General features: G+C 41.2%; 1 protein-coding gene across 2 annotated transcripts in view; it reads right to left on the bottom strand.

Annotated features, from left to right (window-relative positions):
- DUSP22 (dual specificity phosphatase 22) overlaps window positions 1-15,073 on the bottom strand; it is a 43,578-nt gene that overhangs the window by 19,734 nt on the left and 8,771 nt on the right. For both annotated transcript variants that reach the window (XM_085052015.1, XM_085052016.1), the window contains one exon: window positions 9,845-9,927. In XM_085052015.1, coding sequence (XP_084908141.1) covers window positions 9,845-9,927 — 83 coding nt within the window. The remainder of the gene's footprint in view (window positions 1-9,844; window positions 9,928-15,073) is intronic.

The following is a 15,073-nucleotide window of genomic DNA, read 5'->3' as shown; positions in this document are numbered from 1 at the left end:
ATAAAATTAGAAGAGGCAAATGTTGAAAAGTTAAGTATTTTATTGTAATTGACAGAGCTGTAGTCGCTATTTCTAATTCTAACCCTGAATTCCAATTCTAACCTGTCTCATATGAAGGAATGCAGAGTGGGAGAAAGCAAGAATGAGTTTGTATTAAATTGTTGTTTATCTCCTTTAGGACAGACCAAGAGTATTTACAGGACTACACACTTCAGCTGAGAGGAAGGACTTTGTTAGTCTGCCTTGACTACATGACTTTTTTGAGCTCCCAGGCATGTCAGGGCATATCTGAGCACTACCAATCACACTTCATCCCTGAACGCTCAAGGGGATCTCTGAGTACTAAGATAAAACAATACATCCCAACCACCTCTTTCTTTAAGGGAATACTGAAACATGATCACTACAACTCTGGAATATGCTCACATTATCTTTTACAAGAGCACATAGTGACAAGACAAAGGGCAATGGCTTCAATCTGAAGGACGGGAAGTTTAGATTAGATATTAGAAATAAATTCTTTACTGCAAGGATGATGAGACACTGGAACAGGTTATCCAGAGAAGCTGTGGATTCATCATCCCTGGAAATGTTTAAGGCCAGGTTGGATGGTCTAACGAAAGGTGTTCCTGCCCATCCACGGCAGGGGGTTGGAACTAGATGATATTTAAGGTCCCTTTCAATCCAAACCATTCTATGATTCTGTGATTAGAAGCATACGTTAACACACTCCATATCAGTTCCTGTGCAGAGGCAGGTCAGAGTACTTGTCCAGTTCTGGTTAACACCATAAGCAAGCAATTAGAAACACCAGACATCTATTGCTTTAAACATCTCTCATGTGAACAGCTCACCACTGAAAGCTCCAAACAGTCCTCATCCTCTCCTCCCTGCCACCTGCCACAACAGGAACGTGCTTCCCTTGACACAGCTCGCGTGTGATGAGCAAGTCAAACTGTGAACTAATTTTTAGTGCATCACCACAGCGGCCTCTGCCAGGGGTACCCAATGATGGAGGCCTGGCCTGACACACTTTAAAAACTGCTTTGTGGATGTCTGTTGGTGGCTTCTTAGTGGGCTACTGAGGTAAATTTTGAAAAATTAGTCAGAGCTCCCAATGTCACAAGCAGAATCTATGCCAGACAAGGCATTACTTCAAACTAAAATTGTCTGGTGCTGCTACACCTGAAAGAAAAATGGTAGCTGTTTTGCTCAGCATGGTCTTCTGAAACATCTCATGAGGGGAAACCCTTACCATGAAAAGACAGTGAAACATCACAGAGGAAAGTTAAGGTTTTTTGTTAGAAGAAGTACTTGTACACTTTCTCTGGAAGTTAGCACAATGGTTGGAAACCAACTGCTTCCAGCAGTGGCAATGTAAGAGTTTAGTGCTATGGATGGAAATGCAACAGTCCAACTTGACTAAATTATTAATTTTTAGAGCTGATCTTTATACAACAGCCATGACCTTGCTATATGATATTAGCAGCTCTGATTTTGAAGGCTGTCTTGCCATCTCCCTATTTAATAGTTTCCATAAGCGTTTGGGTCGGATATCAATGACAACAGAGCCTGTGCAGAGAACATGTTGCCCAGGCATACCCAGCAAGGACTTTACTCATCATGTCATCACGATGCCATGATGATTTTCATATATGAAAGACCTCCTACAGTTCAAGACTATCCATGCTATCCAATATTGCAACACAGTTTTAACAGATTGAGTGTTTTCACCTCCTGAGCAGCATCTGTCCATAAACATATGTTGCTGTTTTGTGTTTCATTTAAAAAAAAAAAAATTACAGCTGATTGGTTTCCCAGTATTTCCCTATTTAGTTATTTCATGTTGGGCAATGATATGCTTTTGAGTCCAGACAAAAGCATATCATTGCTCAACCGATCATTTCTGGACTACATTCTGTGTGAGGATAGTCCTCAAATAGTGAGCGATCAACAGATCAAGAGCAGCCATGCTGTGAAGGACTTGGGGGTGCTGGTGGATGAGAAGCTTAACATGGCCCAGCAATATTTGCCTGCAGCCCAGAAAGCCAACAGCACCCTGGGCTGCATCCTAAGGAGCATGGCCAGCAGGGGAAGGGATGGGATTCTGTCCCTCTGCTCTGCTGAAATCCCACGTGGAGTGCTGCATCCAGCTCTGGGGCCCCAACACAAGAAGGACATGGACCTGTTGGATCCAAGGAGGGCTACTAAGATGTTTAAAGGGATGGAGCACCTCGCCTAGAAGAAAAGGCTAAGAGAATTGTGATTGTTCAGCCTGGTGAAGAGAAGGCTTCTGGGTATCCTAATTGTGGCCGTCCAGTCCATGAAGAGAGCCTACAAGTAAAATGGAGAGGGACTTTTCACAAGAGCATGTAGTGATAGGACAAGGAAAAATTACTCCAAAATGAGAATTGATTAAGATTAGATATTAGGAAGAAATTCTTTACTGTGAGGGTGGTGAGGCACTGGAACAGGCTGCCCAGAGAAGTTGTGGATGCCCCATCCCTGGAAGTGTTCATGGCCAGACTGGATGGGGCTTTGAGCAGCCTGGTCTAGTGGAAGGTGTCCCTTTTTGTAGCATGGGGTTGAAATGAGATGGTCTCCGAAGTCCCTTCCAATACAAGCCATTCCATGAATCTATGATTACAGAACAAAGCACTAAAGCAGCTTTCAGCACTTCCAAAGTTATCAGCTGGGGAAAGTGAGGGCACAACATAGGATTTTTTAATTTTTTTTTTTAAGCACAGGGTAATTCCTGTTATACACACACAAAAAAATATCAAGTCAATCCAGAAAGTGCAGGCATGAGAGAAAGAAGTTTCCCCAAACTGGTGACAGAAGGAAAGAATTAGAAAACTTAAAGGAGATAAGATTGTAAACCTCATCACATTAAGTACTAACAGCAGATATTATACAGGTTTCTGCAGTCAAAAACTAAATAGCTGCAAAAATACTATCCACAAACTGTGCTAACCAGATTACTTGCATTGTGCCAGAGCTGCCAGTTCAGTTCTTCTAAAATAGCTGAGCCTGCTTTCCTTTTCTAAAAAAACACACATGTATAGTCTAAAGATCATAGGTAAACATGCAAGATTATCAAACTCAGCTAAAACCGCAATAAGATTTACAACATGCAGCCAGGCTTGAGAAATATGAAGCAAGATTCCAGATTTTAATGCAAGCTGATATGAATCCATTATCTATACTAGGTCTTCAGGCTATGACCATTTTATCTTAGAAACATTTATCAGTTTTTGATAGGTGTTCAGTCATTTAGCTCTTCATTTTCTTCCAAAGGCCTGGACTTACCAGCTAGTTGCACACTTCTTTTTTAATTCATTATCTTGATTCAGCACTTCCTCTTGTGATTTCCCCAGCTGCAAGCTTCTCATCCTTAACACCTTATAAAACAGGTATATCACAGCAGTGATAAATCTGGTACAGAGAAGTTTTACATCTTCCCCATAGCATCCTTATTTTTCTGCAACTTCTATTCCTCACACTTATCGGTTCTGTTCCAGTTACAGCAACTTTTCATTGCCTGTATTCTATTAATGCCTTTGACTGTTTACTCAGGGAGTATGAAAGATTGTTCTAAAAGATCATCACAGAGTTTTTTTAACTCTGTTATTCCCTTTCAGTTCAGCTTCTTAGATAGAGTCTTTGAAACCCTATTTCTACTTGGATAAAAATTCAGAATTTAAAAGGAAGAAAACATCTAAAATTCTTTGTCAGACAACCTGGCTGAGAAGTTCTTTATTTCCAAAGACATAGCTCATTTTAGTTGTGCTGCCTGCATAAGCTAACAGACTGGACAAAAAAGATCATAGAATCACAGAGTGTGCCAAGCTGGAAGGGACCCATCAGGATCATCCAGTCCAACTCCCAGCCCTGCACAGGACATCCTGAGTCACACCATGTGTCTGAGAGCATTGTCCAAATGCTTCTTGGTTTGGTGCAGTGACCACTTCCCTGGGGATCCTGTTACAGTGCCCAGCCACCCTCTGGGTGAAAAACTTTTTCCTGATATCTATCCAAAACCTCCCCTGACTCAGCTTCATGCTATTTCACCAAGTCCTGTCACTGGTCATGAGAGTGAAGAGATCAGTACTTGCACCTCCACTTCCCCTTGTGAGGATGCTGAAGACCACAATGAGGTCTCCTGTCAGTCTCCTCTCCTCCAGGCTGAACTGACCAAGTGACCTCAGCCGTTCCTCATAAGGCTTCCCCTCCAGAGCCCTCACCATCCTCATGGCCCTCTCGGGACACTCTCCAATGGTTCAATGTCTTTTTTATATTGGGGTGCTCAAAAATGCACACAGTAGTTCCATCAGCAATCAGCTTTTCTCTGCCTCCCCCATCCCACCACCCACCTACCATATCAACACTTATTTAGGTAGTCAAATTCAGGAAAAAAGAGGGGAAAACCGCTGCTCTGGAGACAGTATGTACCGGATTAAGATGATATTGTTAATGGCATCGGAATACAAAAGAAAACCAGGGTACTCTGGTTAACTCTGTAGAAGGAGGAGGGAAAATCAACATACTGAAAATAAAAACAAAACAAATATTCTGTACCCACAGAAAACAAAGAAAGAAAACTGACATGCATACAGAGGCAGTACACATGCAAAAAGCTACTCTCAATGCAATTTCTTATCAACAGAGTGAACAACAAAAAGCTTCTGTGGCAGGGGACAGTACAGGGATGCCCACATAAACTCTTGTTGATTTAAGATCATCTAAGATTACTGTGATCATTATGATGTCTACCAGATAAGTGCAGCACGCAAAGCTTCCTGTGACGCAGCAGGAGTCAGTCTGACAATGATAATGCTATAAACAAATTAATGCCAAAGGACTCCACAACCACAGGCGACTGGTAATGGGATTCATACATTTACTAGATCAAACTTCTGGTGCAGGTCAAGAGCAGCAGAAAAATTACTGGTAACTGACAAACGTGTGGTGGACTGTGAGAAAGAAGCTGCTGGTTTCAGTCCATTTCCTGACTGATGGACAGGTGTCTGCAATGCTCACAACAGTCACCACAACTGGCACCTCAAAGTGTCTCAGACAGACCAAGGACTGTGAAATGCTCTAGCTCTAAAATGCAAAGCTCAAAGACCACTATAACCCAGCCTTACCTGAATCAACTTCCCCACAGAAATGGAGCCTATGAGAAAACCCACCTTCATATTTGGAAATGTATTTCAGCAATTACTAACCCTCACAGTCAAAGTCTTGCTTACTTCCAGTCTGAATCTGTAACACATCATTTGCCAGCCACAATGGCACACAGTCCTGACGTGGGTTTTCCACATGGGGACCCACAAAATGCCTGTGCATCACTGCCTCTCTTTGGGGATGACACCTCTCTGGGACAAGGTCTGAGCGCCGGTTTGACCAGAAGAACTCAGTACCCCTCCCTCCCCCAGGACTCATGCTGTTCTCCTTCCTGCATTGCAAACAGCAACCACTGCCAAATGCAGCATAGCAACCATTCTTCCTTCTACCAGTATTCAAGCCTGTGGTAGTGGGGAGGAATGACAAGAAGATTAAGGATGCTTCTAAGTTCAGCTGCTTGGACATGACTGTCCACCATGGCCTATAATTTCCAGAATGGGATGCAGCTGTTTTCAAGCTGCTGCACAATTCACATCAACAGTCTGTTTGGTTTGGGCTTACATTCATCTCCAAATAATCACCCCTAGAACAGGGTTAAACACTGGGAAAATCTAGACAGAAACACCTCAGTGGACCTGCAACTAGATTCTTCTGGCAAGGTTAACAAGATTAACCTTTACATACTTTACTTTGAGCAACTGAAAGAAAAATTGTTGTCATCTGCAAGTGTGCTGAGGGTGCACTCAATCCCTCTGAATATGCAATTGATGAAGACATTAAACAGCACTTGTTCCAATACAGACCCCTGAGGGGCACCACTCATGACTGGTTTCCATCTGGACATTGAGCTATTGACCCTCTGGAAGTGACCATACAACTAATTCCTCATCCACCAGACAGTCCAGCATCGCATTTATATCCCTCCAGTTTAGAAAAGGATTTTGTGAGGTACCATGTCAAAGGCCTTACAGAAGTCCAGATAGATGACAACCTGTTGGATGGACAAGTCACTGCCAGACCTATTATTATCTAAAGCACACCTGGGGATATGTTTCCCCATCTACCTTTCAGTGTCTCATATTCTGAATAGAGATTTTAAAACCTAAACTAACTGAGAAATAGAATAGAAAAAGCAGGTGGCAAGAAACCTAATTATTCTCCTCTGTTTATGGCTTTTGTGTGGATTTATAAAACATCTGTGAATGTTCCATGGGCAGCCATCCAAAGTGCTCTGAAGGAGCCAACTTGATTCACCAAGGCTACTGCCCCTGTGCATCTGTGGGAGCACACATGGTGCTGCTGGACACTGCTCTTACTCATTATATCTGAAATAACAAACCTGAATCCATCCATGCATGCCTTTCTCTTGGACTTGCTACCCACTACCCAAAGGGTTTTCCATTAGATAGATATTTATATTACAGGAGTTATAAACATGCGTCTTTAAACTACCAAATGCTCACGTAAGTGGTTAAGATCCTGTATAGCAATGGTGCACTTCATTGGAACAATAGCCTTAGAACGCTCTCTGAATATATTTCAAAACTGGTTTTACTAGAGGAAAAATATCTTTGAAACAGTTTATACAAAAAGAACTAAGAGACAAGATTGCAAGACAGCTCAGGCCAGATTTTGGCAAATTTCTTCCAGTGTGAATTACTTGCAGTCTTAGAAAACAATTCTGTGTCTTGCACTTAATGTAAGCTGGCCATGTCTAAAGGTGCAAAAAGTCTTAGAATCCAACTGATTTTATACCTACTTTTTCCTGTTATTCCAGATTGAAAGTACTCAGTGACTTCCTAAGGCCAAACTTTGATTATGAGCCAGCCATGAATCACACATCCACAAGGGTTTGTAACTGGTGATTGATATAATGTCCAAAACCAAATTCCTACATGAAAAATTTTTTAAGTGTATCTCGGTAGGCACATACTATGTAACCTAAACCAATATAATAATACTTTGTTGTGAAACTCTTCAATTGTTTTCTAATAGCTTATCGACTTATAAGGAACTGAAGCAACCTATACCCAAAACCTGCAGCATGTAAGTCACACAGGAAAGCACACTTCTTAAAAGATAGTCAGCATTTTAAACAACTAGGTAAAAACAGTCTGTAACATCACAGAGAGGGGCAATTCCTCAAGTTACTACAGTAGAAAATAGTTTTACAATCTGTAGCAACTTGGTGTTCACCGCACAGACTGATGTTCATCTCTGTTTTTTCAGTATTACATTCTTGACTATGAATGACAAAGTCAGATTGGGAATTTTCATTCTGTACCCACCACTGGGTACAGAATCAGTACTTCTGATACACCACTTTAAGTGCTGAATTCAGAAGTATTATTGCATCAAAACAGTCATCACTGAAACTTAAAAATCTGACAAGCAAGATGAGGGTAATTTGTGACCTCTGAGAGCTGAAGTCTGCATCCATATTTGTTTGTTCCACAGACAGCCAGAAAAGGCCACATTCTCTTTGATAACATGCTACTAAAACACTATTGGCTTTTCAATGTCTAAAAACATTTACCTGCCTTAGCTTGCACAGAAAGTTTTGTCTGATGAATTTTTTGTAGCATTTCTTACAGGTTCCTACATTTTCTACAGACTGGGGAATACTGGAGATAAAATATTGTTAGCAAAAGACAAAGGCAACTACTGCAGAAGCAAAGGCAGCTTTTTACAGGTGATCAGCATACACATGAAACAGGGAATCTCAGGGAAAAGATATTCTCTTATCACTGCAATCACATGTTTAGAAAGTCTAGCATAACATGAGATGGATTTCTGAACACAAAAGTAGTCGCTTTCCACAAGTGAAATCTGGGGAGAAAGGTGATGAGGAATACACATAGGGAAAGCATTCCTATTTGCTTTCAGTGGACATGAGAACCATCCCCAAGCACAGTGTGGACACACAAGCTGTAAACAAACCCACCTACAACATGGCATGGATGTAAATAACAAAGGAAGCAACAAAACCTAACAGAAGTTTTCTACGCTCTTGGTCATAAACAGAAGCATTCAGCTGCATACACCACAGTAAGACCAAGCTGATAAAGTAATCAAAAATTAGCTCAGCTCCCAAACAAATGGAATTTGAAATCCTTACTCTAGTTTAGGACCTGGGGAGAAGTTTGAAAGGAGTATAGTGCATGCTGAGAAAACTGAAGGCACAGTGGGAAGCAGGGGTGATGAAAGCAAGTTCATCCCCAAGCAGCCACTGCTTGTTCCCGTGCCACTTAAAGTTTTGAGACACGGCTGTGAACAGGACTGGGAACAGATTTGGGTAAATGTAATCCTTCATGTCTTTTGTGGTGGCAATAGAGGAAGAAATGGTGACCTGGTTATATTTAAACCACAAAATGTCCCAGCACTATTTACCAAGCAGCCTCACAAACAGATGCCCCACCACATGCCAGGAGGTGGTATGTGGGCTACCAAAACTATCTCCACCACCACCAGAAACACTGGCCTGAGGCTGCAGCTGATCTGTCCTTTAATCAGTCTTCCTAATTTTCTAATCATGATAAAACAAAAAAAAATTCTATTTATTTTAAAGACCAGCACCCTAGAGGCAACAATACATCTCCTTTACTCAGCGCAAACGTTTATGTCTTCAACTAAGAGCACTCTTGAAATTCAATCTGTTTCAGACTTAACAAGCATCAAGCACAACACAAGTCAAATGCACAAAGTCAACAGCTAAAGAAAGCTCTCCTTCAGCACAATTATAAATTCAAGCTCAACTCTGAGCTCACCATTATCTTGATATTATGTTTGATTGTGACTTCTGGGGACACCTGTTGTTTGCCTTACCTATTGACTTGCCTGGGAGAAGTGGAAATTCTGAAAAGTGAATGAATTCACTGGAGACACTTTACATGAAGAAAAAGAAAAGCAGAGATTCCCAGCAGCATGAGGGCTAACACCAACAACTGCCTTACCCACAATTTTGCCATATTTCATAAGAAGTAAAATTCAGGGAAGGAACGAAAAAGTTTAGAAGACAATAGTTCCTGACATAAATCAAATAGCAGGATTTTAGGACACAGAAAAGCCCAGCCAGACTTCCCTCCAAGGTAAACTGGTGTAAAGAAGAAAGCACAACATTCCAGCAAAGGCGACCTGTATCCTGCTCCCAGCTCTTTCCCTGCTCAAGAGAGCACAGCAAATACAGGTCTTCAGATTAGCTTTCCTACAGTAAAATGGGGAATAATACTTCATGTTGAAGTGTTGGAGACTAAGATGCTTTGCTATATTAGATGTATTATATGAGGATCACTGGTTCTTCCCACACTCCAAGCCTAAATAAGGCTATTTCACATAGAAAAGGACCGCAAAGCCATCTGCCATAAAGAGGCAATGAGGTGCCCAAATACAAAGAAGGGTTAGTACTGGGGAAGGAATGTTGTTTATGCAATGTTTCAACTCCACACAGAAGGAAACTTACCTTTACTATTAAATTAATAACATAATCCCATTATTGTGTTATACAGATTGACACCGTGATTCTCTTCCTTTGTCGGTTAGATTTCTTGTTGTTATAACAGCAGCAACAACAAAACCTGTGGCTGGATCCCAAAACTACTGCTTTCAAAAAAATCAGTCTCAAAACACCAACAGCACAGAACAAGAAATTAACCCCAAGATGACTGTAAAAGTGAACTGCAAAGTAAGGTTTTACTGAGGAGTCCCCCACAAGTCTTACCTCAAGCATAGGGCGAGCACTGTCATGGATTGAAAGAATGTGCGTAATGTTATTCTTACTCAATTGCTCAACATCTCGGGCATCTGTGATAGAGGGAAAAAAGGAGATAATTTTTTTAATCTCTTTAAATAGCATTTCCATTGTGTATGTTGAAAAGCCACTTATTATTGATACATTTCTTTTTGAAGCTATGTAAAGTCAGGCAAAACCCCAAATGCAGCTGTTCTAGACACCATCATCAGAGTGGGTAACGGGAAGATACACTTCTAACTCCAAAACAAATTATATACTATAAAAAGACCAAGCTTAAGTGACTCAGGAATGTGTTCTCAAGTCAGAAGTTTCATGTACTTTGCATCTGAAATATAAGTCTGTGCATGCCTGTGTGCAGGTGATGGCCATCTGAACATGCACTCAGAGCTGTACAAGAAATATCTGACCTCCCTGCCCACAAATCCCCCTTCAGGGGATACATTTTCACTTGGGAGATAGATCTTGTGATATCCAGGTCTGAGAAGGGAAGCCAACCGTATCACTTGAATTGAGGTCTCTACAGACAAGACAAGATGATAACTAGATTCTTACTTTCTGTGAAGCAGTAGAGAAAAATGTGCATTTAGCCAATACATGTGATAATTTTAAGTCTAAAGAGAGACAGGTCATAAAGATATTGAATGTATGAAAAAGCAAAATGCCACAGCAAGGAAGTTTAGTTGTGCAAAGGTGGTTCCTAAACCTGTGACCAAGGGGTTTCAGACATTCAAAACTGGAAAGAAAACTGGGGCGACTGAAAATTTGATGCTACATATGGCAAAACCATAGGCTTGATTCTATGAGGGGAGAAAAAGGTAAAATAGATTATCATCAGTGAGCAACTTGCCCCATGCTAAGTATCAGCATGTCAGAAACTGACCTGAAAGAACCACCAATACAGGTAAAAGTTAGTTTGTGTCCATTTACTTATGACCTTTTTGCTTGAGAATGGCACAGCACACCATGGCAAGTACTGCAGTGGTTTTGCGATGCAAACACCTGCCTTCGAAATCTGCCCATGAAATCTGTTCACATTAGCCTGGTTGCACACAAAAAAAAGCACTGACCACAAAGGTTTCAAACCGGCTCTCTCTAGGTACAAAAATAACAATAGCATCACCTGTACGTTCTTTATGTACGTGCAAGAGTTCAATTAGCATCTTTTGTGTCATCTTATCCACCTACTATAAAGTTTCAATGCCTTTTCTATATCACAGAGAGGAGCTGGACATTCAATTATACTGGCTCATAGACAAGATCCAAGTGAGCACAGTAACAATACAATTTAAACCTAATCCAATTATGAAAGCTTCTCTACAGCTAATAAAATGGAGAAAAGAGTCAAAACTGCATGAATTTTACTCACTACTGCTCAAGCCTGCATGATCAACCCAGATGCCTAATCCTTCAGGAGAGAATTAACACAAATTCTGTCTGAAACAGAATTAAAGCCAAGCTTCACAGAACAAATAAAATTTCCTAAAAATCTCAGAGCAAACATTTCAAAGATGAAATGCTAATGCTTGCCAGGTGAGGTCTTCTAATCCACCTGACCTTCAGATTTTTCTAACAGTTTCTAGGACAGTCGCAATTCCTTAGGGAACACCTAAGCAGGAAAGGATTTGGAAGCCCAGAAACCAGTCTGATTGTCCCTAAAAATCACTGTTCTTTGTTTTACAAAGACTAAGGGCAGAATTCAGAGCCTGCTGTCTGGAACTCATGATTTTAATGTACACCTAGTACAATGAGACCCCGATCTCTAATTATCAGTATGACCTACATGGTAAGAAACGTCTTGCCACACAAGGCAAACTGCTTTAAAAGAATATATAATCCAAATTAAATTTTGACTGCTTTGAACCAGTAGGAAACCTTTGAACCAGCAGGAACCATGCCTAATGGACATAGTACAAATCAAAAGGACTGAAGTCTCTCAGTTAACCAAGACTGGCTAAAGGAATTCCATCGAATCAAAACTATGAGGTGAGATGTCAGATATTCCTAGAAACAAGCTGGAAACGGCCATCCCAGACCTATGTCACACTGTAGCCAGCAGATCCTTGATATATTTGGGAAACAACAATTCAAATTGCCAAAGCAGAGGAGAAAAAGCTTCCCAGCTACAATCTGGATCTCAGCTTCAGTTTACAAAGGGGAAATTCCCCTGGTTCCCCAGCACCTGTCTTATGTCTCTACAGATACTACAGATAAGGCTATTTAAACAGCAGTACAAATAAGATATCCTGTCACTCATGGTCTCATACCATAAATAACAAAAAAAAATTTAGAGGTTATGTAAAGAACCACGAAAAACCAAAAGAACCACCATCACCACAGCAATTCTAACTTCTTTGCTGTAGCACACTACTGTACAAGCACATGCAGGCTCACATTTTGAAATCACAGCACTAAACACCCCATTTTCAAATGTTAAGATTAAATCTACCTATCAGAGCCCCTCCTGTGAATCCCCTAAAGGGTGTTTCAAATGAGGCATTATTCTTCACAACAGGTTACCTAGCATTCTGTTTCATGCAGCAAAATGCTTCTCAGCTGATGCAGACTTTTGAGTAAAGCCTTTGGGAAGCTCTCTCCTCACAAAAATTACACAATTCACACTGGGGAAGTCTTCCTCTCTCCCTCCCACATTTAGCCTATTTTCCCTCAGTTTAATTCTATGACTCCAAGCATAACCTCTACTCATGCAGAAAGTTGCAAAAGCAATGCCAAAGTCATCAAAATGGGACCAGGGCCTGACAGAATTTGTTTCCCTGCAGCTCTGGGAAGCCTTACTGCATGGCTGTGGAGCAAACCACCTAGTGCAGTGTGCTTCCATCCCCCATAAGCAACCGGGAAGACAACATAGCTCCAACCACTCCAGTTAAGACACATCAATGACCCAATGCCTCCCATACTACAGTGGTGAAGTCTCAAATGTACCTACAACCATTCTATCTTACTTCAGTATTTTAGTGCCTGCAGAGATGCAAGGTGAGGGATAAGGACTTCCTCTCAGAGAAGGCAAGTCAGCCCAGTATGCACAATAGTATTAAGTCTCAATCTGCAGATGTATAGAGACTACAATTTCATCATCCTAAGATCTTTATTTTTCTATTATATAAAGCAATTTTTTGTCAACATTTAATTTTCTACTTTGGAGAGAGCTAGACAGAGAAGAAGCCACCTAAAGAAGAACCTCCTCTGCAGTGATTCAGAACACTAAGAGCTATTACTGGGAACGGTTTCCCATCAGGAGAGCTTTGTGAATCCAGTTATGTGCAGTTACACAGACACACACACCAACTGTGTACATGAACAAAAACTCCGCATCTCCTGTCTCCACACTATGTTCTAAAACATATTTTGTCCCATCCTCTCAGATGCACCTTTTTGGGGCACAAGAAAGGTGGGGAAAAGAGGTCAGTACTCTGTTTAATGGAGTACAAATAAATTGTCTTCCTTCAAAAGGTGAACCTGAAAAAGGAAATGCTATCTCCATCCTCTCCTGTTTTCAGTACCTGATACAAACCCTCAGGAAATGGAACTTAAAAAAAATACTAAGCAGATGAGAACAGGAATTGATTGAATCTAGAAAAACAGCAGAACTACTTGGTGGGCATTGCCTTTTTATACACTTAGTAATGGGAAGGGCAAAAACTTTCCCAAGACTCTCCAGATCATCCACAGCAACACTGGACTCTTTGGGGGAAATTAAACCTCATATTGTGGCTTTCCCCTTCAAATTAAAAAGCCCCCAAATATTCCATGGGAAAAACCTTGAATGACTACAAATGAGGAAGAACACAAACTCTTTAATATTCAAGGTAGAAAAACTTTGGAGTCTCTGGTTCTTGCTACCGCTACACCTCTTGGTTTGGAAGCAAACTGAGCACCAGTAAGAATCTCTTATCAGAAGAAACAGGTTTTTTTTTCCATTTGTGCAGAGAAACAGGCTGTCCTGTTGATCCCTTAAGGAACAAAGCAACCATTTTTATTGTGAGCACAGGTGACTTTCAAGGGACATCAGGCTTCCAGTGCAGAAGACACGTGGACATGCAACCCCACAATAAATTATTTTTCTTTTGAGAGGATTCCGTTTCATCTGTAAGGTACAAATGAAACAAACCAAATCTTCTCCAAAACTAGAGGCAGGAAGAAGAGTTAACTTCCTCTTTCTTTTCCCTCATTTTTCTCTCTTAGCCCCCTACTCTCCCATTTGTAAAGAAATAACTCCACTTTCACAGAATCCTGAGAGCTCTGTTTCCTTCTGGGCTTTCAGACCACACTCAGTCCTGGTATTTTATATGGACATCTACAGTTCTTCTTGAATTTTCTGCCCTCTAGCTGCGCAATCTCAAATACACCCTCTCAGGAGCGTACCACAATTTTTATGTGCTACTGATGAGCTGAATCATGCTTATAGAGCTTGGTAGATAAAAAGCACCTGAACACATGCCAACATCTGTGCTTATTCAGGAAAGTTTGTCAGACATACTCAAGCCCTGTGGACTTAGGGGGATTTCAGGAGATACTTCAGTGCTTTCCATAATCAGCACTACATATAACTTTCTACCCTAAAGACCCTTAAGGTGGTTATTAAAGCCCCTCTCAGTCTATGTGCTCAAAGATTTGTACAGCAGCAAATGAAACAGAAGCAGCAAGCTCACCTCCCATTTCTGCCACAGGTTAATTTCACAAGCCTTTCCTGGGCCTGTTTATCTCCCAGTCAAATGCAGAATTTGCACTGCTCTGTCACAGACTGTTTTTAAGCTGATTATGCCTAAAAGTAGAAATATAGCTGAATGGTGAATAATAATTCCCCAGTCAGAACAATTGCTGAATGCCTTCTCCAGAAAACAGCCCTCCAGAATTAGTGTTTAGCACTCCAAATATCCTACTTTCACTCAACAGAAAGGAACCCATCTGGAAGAAGTGTGTCTTTTCCAGTCTGCCAGTGTTCCCAGAGGTCTCCCATGCAGCAGTGAGACAGAAGTGTGAGTAGGATGGCATTTTGATCTAACTCTGGAAACTCTGCGTGCTCAGGCTCGCTGAGGAGCCACTGGGGAAAGGCTATCCTCCAGAGGGCAGATCAGAGCGATTTACAGACATTCCCCTGACTCAGCTTCAGGAGAAGCTCCCTCCTCTTCACCTCTGCTCAGGGACTCAGTGCCACAAATTCTCAACCCTGTGCCTCAG

This window comes from Lichenostomus cassidix, chromosome 2, assembly GCF_008360975.1.
Source record: "Lichenostomus cassidix isolate B80296 chromosome 2, HeHo_3.0, whole genome shotgun sequence".
Classification (NCBI taxonomy): Eukaryota; Metazoa; Chordata; class Aves; order Passeriformes; family Meliphagidae; genus Lichenostomus; species Lichenostomus cassidix.
The sequence above is the reverse complement of the archived record's forward strand: the minus strand, read 5'-3'. Positions and strand labels throughout refer to the sequence as shown.